Source organism: Mytilus edulis, chromosome 1, assembly GCF_963676685.1.
Source record: "Mytilus edulis chromosome 1, xbMytEdul2.2, whole genome shotgun sequence".
In the NCBI taxonomy this organism is placed as follows: domain Eukaryota; kingdom Metazoa; phylum Mollusca; class Bivalvia; order Mytilida; family Mytilidae; genus Mytilus; species Mytilus edulis.
In genome coordinates, this window is record NC_092344.1 from 53221739 (window position 1) to 53239360 (window position 17622).

Genomic DNA, 17622 nt, shown 5'->3' on the forward strand with positions numbered 1-17622 from the left:
AGAAGCTTCTTACAATCATGGCAATCAAAAGATTATGAGTATCAAGAGGAATAATTTTGTTGATTTTTTTCCTCATTTTTGTTGTGATTAACAGCTAAAGTAGACGAAATTATTTAGAATTACAATTACAATTTGTTTGATTAGGGATGGACTTCCATCAAGTACCATCAAATTACCATCAATTGTCCATTAAATGTTGATGGAAAATGAAGAAATTGTTGGAAGATCTAGGATAATCCCCCTTTATTGACAGTTTTATATTTGTTGTGGGATAATTATTTTAAAAACTATTATAGATATTAAAGAAAAATTGCAAAAGCAGAAATAATCAGCAAGTTTCACAAATAAGTCTAATGGTTGAAATCCTATAAAAAATATATCATAGATAAATAGACACTTTACTTTAATTCAGTAAAATGATCAGCAAGGCAAGATCTGCTAACAAATCAAATTTTGCCGATACAATTAGAAGACTGTCACTCTTTATAAGATTGATTACCCTTAAATAAGATTTTTTTTTAACATTTGTCTTTAGAGCAAAAACTAAAGAATATAGAGAGAAAATATACAGACTAAATGATCAGCAATATAGGAATAAGGGGAGGGTTGAGATCTTTAAAAACATGTTTAACCCAGCCACATTTTTGCACCAGTCCAAAGTCAGGAGCTACTGGCCTTTATTAGTCTTGTATAATTTTTGATTTTAGTTCATTTATATATTTCTGAGTTTAGTCTGACATCCATTATCACTGAACTAGTACACATATTTGTTTAGGGGCCAGCTGAAGCATGCCTCCAGGTGGGGGGTATTCTCGCTGTATTGAAGACCCATTGGTGACCTTGGCTGCGTGTTCTGCTCTGTGATCAGGTTGTTGTCTCTTGGACACATTCCTCTTTTCCATTCTCAATTTTAAGAGCAGCAAAAGTTTTTATACGACCGCAAAATTAAAAAAAAATTTGGTTGTATATTGGTATCACGTTGGCGTTGTCGTCGGCGGCGTCGTTATCGTCCGAATACTTTTAGTTTTCGCACTCTAACTTTAGTAAAAGTGAATAGAAATCTATGAAATTTTAACACAAGGTTTTTGACGACGAAAGGAAGATTGGGATCGATTTTGGAAGTTTTGGTCCCAACATTGTAGGAATTAGGGGCCAAAAAGGGCCCAAATAAGCATTTTCTTGGTTTTCGCACTATAAATTTAGTTTAAGTGAATAGAAATCTATGAAATTTTGACACAAGGTTTATGACCACAAAAGGAAGGTTGGGATTGATTTTATGAGTTGAAGGCTGAACAGTTTAGGAATTAAGGGCCAAAAAGGGGCCCCAGTAAGCATAATTCTTGGTTTTCGCACCATAACTTTAGTATAAGTAAATAGAAATCTATGAAATTTAAACACAAGGTTTATGATCACTAAAGGAAGGTTGGGTTTGATTTTGTGAGTTTTGGTCCCAACAGTTTAGGAATAAGGGGCCCCCAAGGGTCCAAAATTGAACTTTGTTTGATTTCATCAAAAATTGAATTATTGGAGTTCTTTGATATGCCGAATCTTACTGTGTATGTAGATTCTTAATTTTTGGTCCCGTTTTCAAATTAGTTTATATTAAGGTCCAAAGGGTCCAAAATAAAACTTAGTTTGATGTTAACAAAAATTGAATCCTTGGGCTTATTTGATATGCTGAATCTAAAAATGTACTTAGATTTTTGATTATTGGCCCAGTTTTCAAGTTGGTCCAAACCGGGGTCCAAAATTAAACTTTTTTTGATTTCATCAAAAATTGAATAATTGGGGTTCTTTGATATGCCAAATCTAACTGTATATGTAGTAGTGTCTTTATTTTTTAGTCCTGTTTTCAAATTGGTCTACATTAAAGTCCAAAGGGTCCAAAATTAAACTAAGTTTGATTTTAACAAAAATTGAATTCTTGGGCTTTTTTGATATGCTGAATCTAAACATGTACTTAGATTTTTGATTATTGGCCCAGTTTTTAAGTTGGTTCAAAACAGGATCCAAAATTATTATATTAAGTATTGTGCAATAGCAAGAAATTTTCAATTGCACAGTATTCAGCAATAGCAAGAAATCTTCAATTGCTCAGTATTGCGCAATAGCAAGAAATTTTCAATTGCACTGTATTGTGCAATAGCTAGAAATCTTCAATTGCACAGTATTGTGCAATAGCAAATATTTTCAATTGCACAGTATTGCACAATAGCAAGGAATATCTAATTGCACAATATTGCGCAATAGCAAGAAATTTTCAATTGATTGGAGTTATCTTTCTTTGTCCAGAATAGTAGTTGAATCAACTTAAATCATTGTTGTATACTATAAACAATGTATATTCACTTTTACTACCAACTGATAAATTAAAACAATCTTTACCATTCATTGATAACAAGCACCTTTTGTTACATTTTAATATTTTATGATGTATTTAAATGAGTAGTTATTGTTTCAAACTCCATTAGAAATTTGAATTGAGATCAGTTTTGGAAAAAGGAAAAGGGGGATTGAAAAAAAAAAATGGGGGGGGGGGGGGGTTATATTTTTCTCATTTCAGATTTCATAAATAAAAAGAAAATTTCTTCAAACATTTTTTTGAGAGGATTAATATTCAACAGCATAGTGAATTGCTCAAAGGCAAACAAAATATTTCAAGTTCATTAGACCACATTCATTCTGTGTCCGAAACCTATGCTGTGTCAACTATTTAATCGCAATCCAAATTAAGAGCTGAATCAAGCTTGAATGTTGTGTCCATACTTGCCCCAACCGTTCAGGGTTCAACCTCTGCGGTCGTATAAAGCTGAGCCCTGCAGATCATCTGGTTTGTTATGAAATCTATTCTCATCTATAATTTTGGAGAGTGTCCTTTGTTAAATATGCACAAACACCTATGTGAGCGACTTACAGGCTCTTTCTAGTTCAGTTCATATTTTTGACAATATTCAATTTGTTTCACAAACCTCTGCTGTGTCAAATATTCAATCACAGCTCCCAAATTCATAGCTGTTGTTTCCATACTTGCCTCAAATGATCAGGGTTTGACCTTAGGTGTCATATCTTGTTTGCGTCTAGCAGAGCATTTTTTCAAAAATGTTAAAAAAGTTTTTAAAAAAACCCAGTATACCACTAAGGGAAAAAAATACGCTTTTATTATTATCCCTTAGATAAATGTAGGTAAAATGCTTTTACATGCACTGCAATCTTCTAATACTGTAAATTCAGAAATCATTGTGTGCATTTATTATTTCGATTTTGTCATTATACGACCGCAAAAATTGAAAATATTTTAGTCGTATATTGGTATCACGTTGGGATCGTGTTAATAGAAATCTATGAAATTTTAACACAAGGTTTATGACCACCAAAGGAAGGTTTGGATTGATTTTGGGTATTTTGGTCCCAACAGTTTAGGAATTAGGGGCCAAAAAGGGCCCAAATAAGCATTTTTCTTGGTTTTTTGCACAATAACTTTAGTATACTAAGTAAACAGAAATCTATGAAATTTTACCATAAGGTCTATGACCACAAAAGGAGGGTTGTGATTGATTATAGGAGTATTAGTCCCAACAGTTTAGGAATTAGGGGCCAAACACAGGTCCCAAATAAGCATTTTTCTTGGTTTTTGCACAATAACTTTAGTATAAGTTAATAGAAATCTATAAAATTTTGACACAAGGTTTATGACCACAAAAGGAAGGTTTGGATTGATTTTGGGAGTTTTGGTCCCAACGAATTAGTGGCCAAAAGGGTCAAAAATTAAACTTTGTTTGATTTCATCAAAAAATGAATTATTGGGGTTCTTTCATATGCCAAATCTACTGTGTATTCAGATTCTTAATTTTTGGTCCTGATTTCAAATTGGTCTACATTAAGGTCCAAAGGGTCCAAAATTTAACTTCAAATTGGTCTACATTGAGGTCCAAAGGGTCCAAAATTTAACTTAGCTTGATTTTAACAAAAATTGAATTCTTGGAGTTCTTTGATATTGGTATCACGTTGGGGTCGTCGTCGTCCGAAGACATTTGGTTTTCGCACTCTAACTTTAGCATAAGTAAATAGAAATCTATGAAATTTAAACACAAGGTTTATGACCATAAAAGGAAGGTTGGGATTGATTTTGGGTGTTGTGGTCCCAACGGTTTAGGAATTAGAGGCCAAAAAGGACCTAAATAAGCATTTTTCTTGGTTTTTTGCACAATAACTTTAGTATAAGGTAATAGAAATCTATGAAATTTTAACACAAGGTTTATGACCACAAAAGGAAGGTTTGGATTGATTTTGAGAGTTTTGGTCCCAACGAATAAGTGGCCAAAAGGGTCCAAAATTAAACTTTTTTTGATTTCATCAAAAAATTAATTATTGGGGTTCTTTCATATTCCAAATCTAACTGTGTATTCAGATTCTTAATTTTTGGTCCTGATTTCAAATTGGTCTACATTAAGGTCCAAAGGGTCCAAAATTTAACTTAGCTTGATTTTAACAAAAATTGAATTCTTGGGGTTCTTTGATATGCTGAATCTAAACATGTACTTAGATTTTTGTTTTATAATGGGCCAAGTTTTCAAATTGGTCCAAATCGGGGTCAAAAATAGCAAGAAATATCTAAATGCACAATATTGAGCAATAGCAAGAAATTTTCAATTGCACAGTTTTGCGCAATAGCAAGAAATATTCAATTGCACAGTATTGTCCCGTTTTCAAATTGGTCTACATTAAGGTCCAAAGGGTCAAAAATTAAACTTTTTGATTTCAACAACAATTGAATATATGGGGTTCTTCAATATGCTGAATCTAACCATGTATTTAGATTTTTAATATTAAATGGGCCCGGTTATCAAAATGGTCCACATTGAGGTCTAAAGGGTCTAAAATTGAACATTATTTGATTTCATCAAAAATTGAATTCTTGGGGTTCTATGATATGCTGAATCTAACCATGTATTTAGATTTTGTATATTGGACCATAATAGGTATTAAATGTCCAATTAAAAAAATTTAAGTTTTTAAGTTTAAGTTCTTATAGACCACATTCATTCTGTGTCAGAAACCTATGTTGTGTCAACTATTTAATCACAATCTAAATTCAGAGCTGTATCAAGCTTAAATGTTGTGTCCATACTTGCCCCAAATGTTCAGGGTTCTACCTCTGTGGTCGTATAAAGCTGGGCCCTGCGGAGCATCTGGTTTTAGGTTAAAATGGATTTAGATTTTTTTGTGATACCGGTATTCAGAAAAATCCTGTTTGATTCATATGAAAAATTATAAAAAGGGAGTTTTAATTATTGTGATTATAATGAACCCTGTCAAATTTTTTGTAATAAAAAAAATATCTCAATAGTTTCTGAATTTACAGTATTTGTTCATGATTAAAGTAAATCTTATATGTCCTAAAAAAATAACTTAAATGCAAAGGGATATTGAAATAAAGTAGCTGTTAAAATAAAATAAAAAAGGTGCCACCAAAGGTGTATTTTTTTTTCATTTGCAAAAACTTTTGTACTTCAAAATTGGACGAAAGCTTTATTACAATAAGACCAAAATATTTCAATAAAGTCATAGAACTTAATTGTCTCATATTGATAATTTTATAAAATATCAATGTTCTGCCTTCAGCAGGTAATTGTTTTTCTAACAAAATCAGTTCACTTTCCATAGATTTTGCAATTTTCCAAGTTGTTTAAAATTTGAGTTAAAAACTATTTTGATATCATGTTTTCTTAGGGCCAACATTAAAAATATCTTTGTTTCCCCTCCCCGACTGGGTTTATCAGGGTATGGGTAGGTAGGTAGGCAAATTATTTTATTTTATTTCTTGATATAATTTTTCTATATTGAATTTTTACAAAATTCAACAGGTAAGATAAATCAAGAAAAGTGGGGTATTCCCTGTATTCAGTGTACACCCCAGTTTTCTGGTGTTAAAACCAGTATACAGGGACCTCCTTTTTTTCCTATTCATTTTATGGTCTGAAATCTACAAAAGCACACATTCTTAATGTGATAACAATGTTTAATGAAAGCAAGTGTTTAATTAGTTAAAAATCAAGCTTATTTCAAGTCTAATTTGATAACTCACAACAAAACAATTCCTGTGTTCACCAAGTCGTAGCTTGATCATCAATTATGAGATGACAAAAAGATATGTTAATCACTTGGGAATTAAAATTCAATGAATAAAAATGTTCAATAAAAGTGAACATAATTCAGTTATGTTCAGTTACACCTGGATCATGCAGCTTGGTCAATTAATTCCTAAACAAAATATTTGTATGTTTTTTTCGAGTTCTAGAAAAAACCTAGTCAGGAATATGACAGTTGTTATCCATTTGTTTGATGTGTTTGGACTTTTGATTTTGCCTTTTGATTTTTGATTTTCCTTCAGTATTTTTGTGTTTTTACTTTTTATTCATGTTCTGTTGTACCTAGAATTCTTTGAGTATTTACAAATTCAACTGATGTATAACTTTAAACGTGCCCTTTTGTTTCATGCCTTAATTTGAAAATAAAAACACATTTAAACTGGTCTTGTTTACACCAGAAATCAGGGAGATTCCCTGAAAGCAGGGAATTCACGTATCCAACATTTTCTGACTTGTGCCCAACCTGTTCGAAGTCGAAGACAAAGTAGATTGATTTCAAAGCACAATTCAGACCATTTTTACTCAAAGATTGGAACAGAGGTTAAAGACAAAGCCACACAGTGGGTTGAAAGATGCTTCAGATTTTTTTTCAAATATCACCCTTGCACACAACACAAATCGTGTGGCAAGGCTTATGTTTGTTTTCCTTGATTCCTAATCATAAAGACACTTCAATGCAAAAATGCCTTGATTTAAAACGCTTGTTGGCTACAACATCGGAAAGGTATGACAAAAAACCAACGCACGTTTACTACATCATCAGAAAGATATCATTAAAAACCAACATAGCAAAAAAGAATTTTGGACAAGAATGGCCAATAATTTTTTTCGAGTCGCAGCGATTTTACCGGGTCAGTCGGGGGAGGGGAAATAAACAATATTTTATTTTTGGCCTAGTTAGCTTGATGTTTTGTGACGCTTGTTAAAGGCTGTACTATGATTTATTATGGTTAATTTTTACAAATTGCCATGGATGGAAACTCAGTTGTCACATTTGCACGCATAACACATCTTCTTATATCTAATTAATACAATTATATGAGATATAGTTTATTTAAAATTTTTATACGCCCGTCAAAACTTTGACAGGACATATTATGGTATACAAATGTCTGGCGTCCGTTTGTCTGTCCGGCGTAAACATGTTGCACCTTAACTTGAGAATGTATCCAATGGGTGCCATATGTTTTTATTCGACCCCAAAAAAAATTTGGGATCGTATAATGGTATGATTTCGTCGTTTGCATCGTCTGCGTCGTTTCCGCTTCCTTTTTTGTGACAAAAACCTATATTTGATTTGATCACAATCCAAGTTCAGACAGAATCAAGCTTGAATATTGTGACCAAATTTGCCCCAACTATTCAGGGTTCAACCACTGGGGTCGTATAAAGCTGCGCCTTGCGGAGCACCAGGTTTTCACATGTTGTGCTGTATCTGAAAAAACGATTTATGATCATTGCTTAAAACTTTACACACTTCTAATTTATATTAATCTCAAGATCTGGATACTTTTTGGTGATGATACAAAATTTTATTTTAAAGTTATTGAGTTTTTTGTTAAAAAAAAAAAGGGGTGTTTAAACATGTTGCACTGTATCTCAGAAACTTTTTATGATTATTGCATAAAACTTCACACGCAAGAGGACGAATGTATCATTTGTCGTGGCGCAGCTGTTTATTAAGTTTATGATGATTTAAATTACAGTTTACTTGGCATTAATCAATCTACATCAGACCTAGGGAGTTCAGTGAATGGTTTGTTACTAGGAACAGACAATCCTGGAGAGAGACGCAAGATGGTACTCAACATATATTTGCTCAACCTACATTCACCAATGCTCATGTTAATAAGAAGTGCCTGGAGTAACTATCTCATTGTAAGTCATATGTCACACACCCCCACACACATTGAGTTGCCAGATATATATCTGGGTTAAAATATTAATCTAGCTGATGGCTAGTGATGGCTAGGACAAATTTTTATTTTACTGTTCCGAAGGTAAAATGCATATTTTTTTTCTTTTCAAGAAAATATGACAGATACAGAGAACATTTGAATGGAATTTTTAAGTCCCTCATAAATAGAGAATAATACATGGCAAAATCCGTATCATATGTCGTATCATCCCCAGACACCAATATCAGCCCAAGGGCCTTTAGGCCCGAGGGATGATATTGGTCAAGGGTGATACGGCATGTGATACAGATTTTGCCACGTTTTATACGTTTTATCATATATTTCAACAGGAGAGTTATATTATATGAACTGTTCACTGGGTTACCTTCAGTTAACTTTTGTCTTGTTTTAAAAGCCTTAAAAGAACTGCTCAATTACTTATACAAAGCACCTGGGTTACCTTACAATTTGCCTGCTGTTGTTTTAAAAATATTTTGTTTATTATTGTATTTTTTCGTGTGTTTTGTATTTTTTATAGTTGCATTTAGTGTGCCAAAAAATATGAAAACTTGACATTCTTCACGTCACATGTTCATACCAAACAATGACGTCATTCAATAAATTGCGTCACGCCAGAATGACCGTACCTACATTTATTTTTAGGAAAAATTTTCTTGAGCAAAAAATAAAAAAAACAACAACAAAAAAAAAAAACTGACTATGTAAAAAAAATAGAAAATTAAGGGTGTGATAAAGGGTAAAGGTGTGATAAAGGGTATGCGATAAAGGGTAGGGTGTGATTAAGGGTATGCGATAAAGGGTGCGCATCAAAGTTGTGCGATATGGATTAAAACAGCAGGCTATTTATTAAATATTCAAACTACTAAGCATATGATAAATATATATATATTTTGAAAAGCAAAATTATCATTGTGGAAAGATTTTAAGCAAAAAATAACAGGTGAGCGATTCAGTGGTATTTAGTTGAAAATGGTTAAGAATATTTTAGACTTATGATAAATTTTACACTTTTTAAAGACTTTTTAGTGAAAGGGCTCCAGTCTCTTGAGAACCTCTTGTTGTAACTATATATACTGATCAATATTTGAATATATGTGAAAACAATACGAATTATTTTCAATTTTATTGTTAACACCTTTACAATGTCACAAAGGTGAGTCATAAGCATTTTATTTTCCTTGATCCCAACATGATCTATTTATTTTTTAGCTCACCTGGGCCAAAAGGGCCAAGTGAGCTTTTCTTATCACTTGGCTTCTGTCATCTGTCGTCGTCATTAACTTTTTACATTTCTTCTAGAGAGCCACTGAATGGAATGGAACCAAATATGGCATGAATGTTCCTTTTGAGGTGCTGACCTATTGTTGGTTTTTTTTGCCGATCTATCATCCAAGATGGCCGCCAGCTGGACACTTAGTTTAACATAGAACCCTATTGGCAATACATACAAAAGTCTTCTTTTAGAGAACCACTGAATGGAATGAAACCAAACATAGCATCAATGTTCCTTATGAGGTGTTGACCAAGTGTTGTTACTTTGTAGCCAATCCATCATCCAAGATGGCCGCCAGCCGGGGAGTGTTTAACATAGGACCCTATGGGAAATACATACAAATGTCTTCTTTTAGAGGAACACTGAATGGAATGCAACCAAACATAGCATGAATGTTCCTTATGAGGTGCTGACCAAGTGTTGTTACTTTGTAGCCGATCCATTATCCAAGACGGTGGTCAGCAGTGGACTTAGTTTATTATAGGACCCGATGTGAAATAGTATTATTCATACAAATGTCTTTTTTTAGAGAACCACTGAGTGGAATGAAAGCAAAGCAATATTAAACAAAATTTTGCCTCAAACATCATTATAAGTATCTGTTACGATTTTTACATCTTTTAATATTATTTCAAAATCCCAAAGTGAGAGTCAGGTTAGTGACACAGGCTCTTGAGAGCCTCTAGTTTTGATTGGATCAGTGTAAAGGAAACCTTAATGAAACTTTAAACAAATGTCATACAAGTGGGTCTGGTATAGCTATCATTAAAAATCTGGTGTAACTATGGTCTTTTCTTCCAAAAAATCTTGTACCAATGAAAGTAAGGGATATTCCTGAACTGCTTTCCATTTGTTTCATTGATAGAAATAGTTGATATTGTCATTTAATTTATGGACTTCTCTCTTTTTATACGACCCCAAACAAATTTTGGGATTGTATAATGGTATGCTGTTGTCTTCATCTGCATCGTCGACGTCGTAGTTTTCCAATGATACATTTCATTTCCAGACAATAACTTTAAGTATAAGAGGATGGATCTCTATGAAATTTTTATACATCCACAAAAATCCAAATACAAAATTTGGTCGTATATTGGTATCACGGCATTGGCGTCAGCATCGTCATCAAAAAAAAAATAATTTGGGTCCCTAATTCCTAAACATTTGGGACCATAACCCCTAAAATCAATCAAACCTTCCTTTTGTGGATATTATAAACATTGTGCTAAAACGGGCCAAAGGGGCCCAAAGCAACCATTTATCCAGTTTCAGGACAATAAGTTGTGTATATAAGTATTTCAATTGCTCTGAAATGGCAATGTCACTCTTTTGTCACCGACACCATACCATACTAGACAATCTACATCATAAATATACAAGGTTATCAATTTTCAATAATGAAAAAAAAAATATAGAAAAAAAATGCCTTATAATATTCAGAAACACAACAGATTACATTTGCATTATTTTTAACCTTTTTAGTTATGTAAACTTGACTGTTAAAGAAAATAAATATGTAATATCCTAAAATTTCAAATAGATTATAAATAACAAATATATCCAGATCTATTATACCGTAAATAATCATCAACAGAAATTTTTTGTTCATTTCATTCTTATTATTTTTACAGAGGTGTACCTTGATGTTAGATCCTGATTATGAAAAAGCCTTTAGATCCAGTATTGTTAGAGGTCAACAGATTCAAAGGTAAGTTTTTTTGCATGTTCCTGAATATGTTGCAACACATTTTATAATGAGTTTAAGAATATAACCATTAGTTTATGGACCCAATCTATCTAAAAGTGATTTAAGATCACTTTGATTATTCAAAATCTGATTCATTTTAGAAAAAAACATACTAAAATAATACAAAATATATCATGTATATATGGAATATTTTTTATTATTAGTCCACTACCTACTTTAGGTCTGCCTGTATGTATGTCTGTCCTTTTGTCATTCCAACTTTTTGTTCCAGTGTAGTTTTTATGCAACTGCAAAAAAAATTGATGGTTGTATTATTGGTATCCAGCATCATCTGTGTTGTTCAAAGACAGTGGGCTTCCAGACAATAATTTATGTATAACTATAAGTAAATAGAAATCTATCAAATTTGAACACAAACTTTAAAACTACAAAAGGAAGGTTGGGATTGATTGTAGGGGTTTTGATTCTTACTGTTTAGGAATTAGGGACCAAAAAGAGGCCAAAATAGGCATTTTTTTCTAGTTTCATGACAACAACTTGTGTTTAACCCTTGTCGTGCGGGGGCCGTAATATTACGGCCTTGAAACTTCTCCGGTCTCGTGCGGGGGCCGTAAATATTACGGCCTCAATGAAAAATGGCGCTTCACATTTTTGGTGTCAGAATTAAGAAGTATGAAAACAAATTATTCCAATTTCAAATACTGTCTTTTGTAGAATAGAGTTAAATCTTTCATCACGATACAAATTTTGAATTTGTGTTGACAAATAAATGAAAGAAACGAAAGAATGTGGGTGGGAATTACCTTGCAGGGTTTAATACGAATAAATCGGGAATCCCCATTTCCCAATAGACGTTTTTTGGGGCCAACAGCAATAAAATTATAAGTATAACAGTTGGAAAAAATTAACATTGTCTTCCATGAGCATCGCTTTAACTTTTAAAAATTGTATACTTTGTCAAGGTCATTTTTCGACAAACCAAAACAAGCACTTATTTTTAGCATCCAATCAGTTTCGATTCAAGTTTGACACAGAAATGATTGACTAAGAAACAATCGGATTTCAATAAAAACAGTATTTTTGAAAACTAATATTATTTAAAATATCACCAAAATTTTGTTGTACAAAAAATCTGCGATTTTCAAAAAAAAAAGAATGGTATTTGATGGGCAGTCTATTTCTGGATCATAAAAAGTTGAAAACGAGGCATTTCACAGCGAGCACCTTGTTTCATGGGATTTCCCAATGCAGTTGCATGTAGATTCACCATGTCTTTGTGCATTAAAGGTTTCATGTTTCGTGGAATAAATTTTGTTATGAGTGTATCTGTATTAAGAACATTATTTAATAATTTTCATCTATCTAAATAAAGACGGTGCAAAGGCAAACATGAAAATTTGCGAGTCGTGTGCAAATCGTCAGTAGTCGTGTGCTAGACGTACGAAGTGCACACCGGATTTTAATCAATAGAAGTTCAAATTAATTATTAAATTTCTTTAAGAATTATATATTTAAGTTAATTTTCTGCTTTTCAAATTTATTTGTGAAGAGAAACAATGTCAGAAACAAAACACTTTAACAAACTTTGTAAACATCCGGTGTAGAAAAGATCATGTGACACCATAGTTTACATTGGCAACGATGCATTCTTTTATTACATAAATGGCTGATAACCTTAATTTCGGGGAATACTTAGATGAAATATTTGCTGATGAAGATAGCGATTATGAATTTGAAGGATTTGACCTAGAAGATGTTAATGATGTTAATGAAAACCCTGAAGTAGTTATAAACGAGCGCATTACAAACGAGAACTGGGTTGCAGGGGAACATGTCCCACTACCATTGAATTTCAGTGGATCACAGGGTTTCTTCAGAGAAATAAATGATAAAACATCTCCCATAGAATATTTTGAAAATTTTATAAATGATCAGGACATTCAAGAAATAGTCCAAGAGACAAACTTATATGCAGCTCAATCTATTGCATCAAAAAATGTGAGTGCATATTCAAGATTTAATAAGTGGATTGACACAACCTTAAATGAAATGAGGCGGTTTACTGCCCTATTATTTACCATGACTCTTGTTTGTCAGTTGGACATAAGTGAATACTGGACTACCGACCCAGTTACATCAACACCATTTTTAGAGACATTATGGCACGCGATCGTTTTTATCTCTTGTTAACATTCTTTCATTTAAACAATAATGAGAACAATATACCTAGAGGACAAGATGGCCATGACCCATTGTTTAAACTTGGAACACTATATCATAACATATTACATAGATTTCAATCATTTTATTACCCAGGCCAAAACTTAACCATAGATGAATGCATGGTTCCATGGCGAGGAAGTTTGTCATTTAAAACTTACAATCCTGACAAACCGAGCAAATATGGACTCAAGGCATATATGTTGTGTGGCTCGAAAAACGGATTTTGTTCTAAATTCAAACTATACACTGGAAAACCACTAATACCACATAGTTCAAATGGGGCAACATACGAACTTACAATGGACTTGCTATGGGGACATTTTGGAAAAGGTCATATACTCTATTGTGACAATTATTACAGCTCTCCACAACTATTTTCCGATCTTTGGGAACTTGGTGTTGGTGCTACAGGTACTGTTAGACCAAACAGAAAAGGTGTACCTGATGAATTAAAAAGCTTAAAATTGAGAGCAAAAGGAGAAATACAGCATTGGTAAATAAAGGACCCTTAAACTTGACAAAATATTTAGATCATAACCCTGTTTATATGCTATCCACAGTCAGCACATCCGAAAACATAGACACAAATAGGAAAGACCCTCGGACTGGGGAAAATATAATTCGTCCAAAAGTTGTATTTGAATACAATTCTAAAATGGGTGGCGTTGATCGCTCAGATCAAATGATTTCCTATTGTAAAATTCCTATTAAAACATTGAAATGGTGGAAAAAGGTAATATTCCACATGTTCTCAATGGCAGCCTTGAACTCATATATACTTTCAATCTAATTAAAAACCGATCTCTCATCGCTCCTGTTTCTGATATGTCGCGTGGGAGATCTAACGAAACCGGCTTTGAGGTCACATGTGAGTGAACTAAAAGTCATGAATTTATAAAGATATGCAAATGAGTTGACGACCTATTAATAAGCCAATCAAAAAAGTTTATGAATTATTATGACTGACGATTTCGTCGTAAATAAAATGAGTTACATCCCTTTCTTACGTTAAACTTCCAAGATCGTGGAAGACTCAATTTCATTGGTCGAAAAAGACACACCTACGAGGTCACTCACATGTGACCTCAAAGCGGGTTTCGTTAGATCTCCCACGCGACATATCAGAAACAGGAGCGATGAGAGATCGGTTTTTAATTAGATTGATATACTTTACAAAAGTACAACTACTGAAAGATCACCCTTATTGTTTAGGAATTATCGTAGAAAATTTATTAAACAGTTAATTGAAAAATCCAATGATGTTGGACTACATGAAGCTAAAAAATCAGCTGGCCGTCCCTCTGGTAAACAGTTAGAAAGACTAACTGGAAGACATTTCGCGGAAAAAATTATTCCAACTGGAACAAAACTAACTTTAACTCGTAGGTGCATAGTGTGTACACCTGCAGAAAGAGAACTATTAGCCTCTGCAGGAGAAAAACGTAGAAGGCCAGGACGTGACACTTCCTTTAATTGTGCAGAGTGCAATGTTGCGCTTTGTATTGATCCTTGTTTCAAGCTCTATCACAAATACAAAGAGTACAATCTCGCTTACAAAAGGCAAAAACTTGCAGCTGGGGCAGTCCGAAATGTAAATGAAAATAATACAGAGGAATGAAGCCAATTTGTTGTCTAATACTTATTTTAATGATTAAATAATTTGAATGTATTGAAATGTTCAAGTTGTGAAGTTGATCTTTAAATGTTCAACTTTAAAATATATTTTCTCTGCATAATTAACTTATTATTTAATCATTGTCATATTTAAGTATCTGAACGGACTACAATTTGAGGTTCAGGACAAATATAAATCAACAAAAACATGATATTAATATCTTTATTCTGGTCATATGGGTTTCTCTACGTCTTGTGTGCAGACAAGGCATCCAACATGTCTCATCAGTTTCTTCAGTCTGGTGTGAAGACAAGGCATCCAACTAATACACAATGTGTTCATAAAATGTAACACATCTAAAAAAAAAATAGGTTCTCTAGATTTGTTGTACAGTATTGAATTTGTTATTGTTGTTGGGTTTAAAAATGATGCTCCTCCATTCATGTTTTGTGACTTAATTCAGTTACATCATATACATTAATTAATTGGTTAGTTTGAATTTGTTTGTATAAAGATACATGTACCTGCACTGATTTGTATTCTATTGGGGAAACAAGGAGTTGTGTTTTGCAGTGAAGTTGCTTATTAGATATTAACTTAGGTATGTGTACTGGTATTTGGTTAAGGTGGTACCTAACACTACAGGGAGATAACTCTGTAAAGTCAGCTAAACGTTTTAATTACGTTGTGTTGTAAAGGGAATAATAAGCTTCACAAAGATCAAAATTGGTGTTTGTCAAACTGCTATGTAACCAGTATAATTTTTCTGACAAAAGGGTTGGTTCAAAATTTTTGAAATTTTTATATTTTTGTTAAAGGGTCAAAGTAAATACTTTGTCAAAATTTTATCAAAATTAAACGAGCCAAATAAATGTTTGTTAAAGTGTTAGGTACCACCTTAAATGCATAAATTTGAGTTTTCTGAAGAAACAAATCACCAAGATATTAAAAACATGCAAGAAATATAACTGCAACAAAACTAAGAACATTTTTTCCACTAAAGAAGGCTCAGATACATGTATCTGCAATTATTTTAGTTTGATTTCATCGGCTTACTTGAAATTATATTATGGTTGACATGGTAACCCTTTCCTCTTCTAAAAAATAAGTTTTATTCATTAGTTTAACAACAGAAACCATTTACATTATTTTACTGAATGAAAAAATAATAATTTGTTAACAAGTAATTTTTTATTTTTATTTTTTTTTTTTTTACTTTAGTAGTTGCTTTTTACGAACTAAATTAATTATCATGGATATAATTAAGCACATCTACTGAACTCTATTTTAAAATCAGGATATATTTATTATTTCTTTCATTTTACGTTAAACTGGGATGTTTGAGCAACTTATATAACACATGAAACTATGCATATGTTGAAAAAAATCATAATTTTAATCATTGAACTCTTACCATGGCAACCATTTTTTTCAAAATGTACAAATAAGTAAAAAAAATAATGGTGTTCAATTTTTCTAGTACTTGACCAAACATGAAGTTATTTGCCATCAAGCCTTATGAATCATGACATATTAAAAAAAGTGATGATATTACAAACATTTTCTGAAAACAATTCAGCATACAGTAAATGATACCTGAAAAACAATTCAGCATGGTAAGGGTTAATTAAGTGTGGATCTTTCCGAAATTGTACCACAAGTTTCCATACCACAAAGGAATGGTTGGGATAAGCTTTAGGGGGTTATAGCTCAAACAGTTTAGGAATTTGGGGCAAAAAAGGGAATAAAACAAAGGTTTCTTGGTTATTAAATAGACAATTAAGACAATTTTAAAGCAGTACATGTAAGGGAGGTAATCAAAATATATTGAGGTAATCCCAGCATATTATGTTTGGATTACCTCCTGAACACTGCTTTAAAATTATGTATAAAGAAATGATGTGTTGTCTTGAGGTGATTAGCTGTCAATTTACTTAAGTTGTATTAAATTTATGCTGATTAAGGAATATCAATTTTGATATCAAAATTGAATTTTGAAATATAAAGATTATGACCATATCATGAGGAAGAATTTTTATAAAAAGGGGGGATACGATTTAATTTTTTTGTTTGGGGTGGGGTCCATATATATATATGCATAGTGTATTGCTAAAAAAAAAGGAATTAATGTTTAGCCCAGCTGGCCTGAAGGGCCAAGTAAGCTTTTCTCATCAGTTGGCGTTTGTCGTCGTCGTCCGTAGTTGTCGTTAACTTTTTACATTTCGAAATTCTTCTAGAGAACCACTGAATGGAAAAAAAACAAACATAGCATGCATGTTCCTTTTGTGGTGCTGACCTAGTATTGTTACTTTGTAGCCGATCTATCATCCAAGATGGCCGCCAGCGAGGGACTTAGTTTTACATAGGACCCTATGGGAAGTAACATACAAATGTCTTCTTTTAGAGAACTACTGAATGGAATAAAACCAAACATAGGATGAATGTTCCTTATGAGGTGCTGACAAAGTGTTGCTATTTTGTAGCAGATCCATCATCCAAGAAGGCGGCCAGCGTGGGACTTAGTTTAACTTAGGACCCTATGGGAAATACATACAAATGTCTTCTTTTAGAGAACCACTGAATGAAATGAAACCAAACATAGTTTGAATGTTCCTTATGAGGTGCTGACCAAGTTTTGTTACTTTGTAGCCGATCTATCATCCAAGATGGCCACCAGCGAGGGACTTAGTTTACCATAGGACCCTATGGGAAATACATACAAAAGTCTTCTTTTA

General features: G+C 32.7%; 1 protein-coding gene and 1 pseudogene across 2 annotated transcripts in view; both read left to right on the top strand.

Annotated features, from left to right (window-relative positions):
• LOC139484888 (uncharacterized protein C12orf56-like) overlaps positions 1-17622 on the top strand; it is a 166363-nt gene that overhangs the window by 59075 nt on the left and 89666 nt on the right. For both annotated transcript variants that reach the window (XM_071268921.1, XM_071268930.1), the window contains exons 4-5: positions 7856-8027; positions 10973-11049. In XM_071268921.1, the coding sequence (XP_071125022.1) occupies positions 7856-8027; positions 10973-11049 (249 nt within the window). The remainder of the gene's footprint in view (positions 1-7855; positions 8028-10972; positions 11050-17622) is intronic.
• On the top strand, positions 12590-14894 carry LOC139484912 (piggyBac transposable element-derived protein 4-like; annotated as a pseudogene).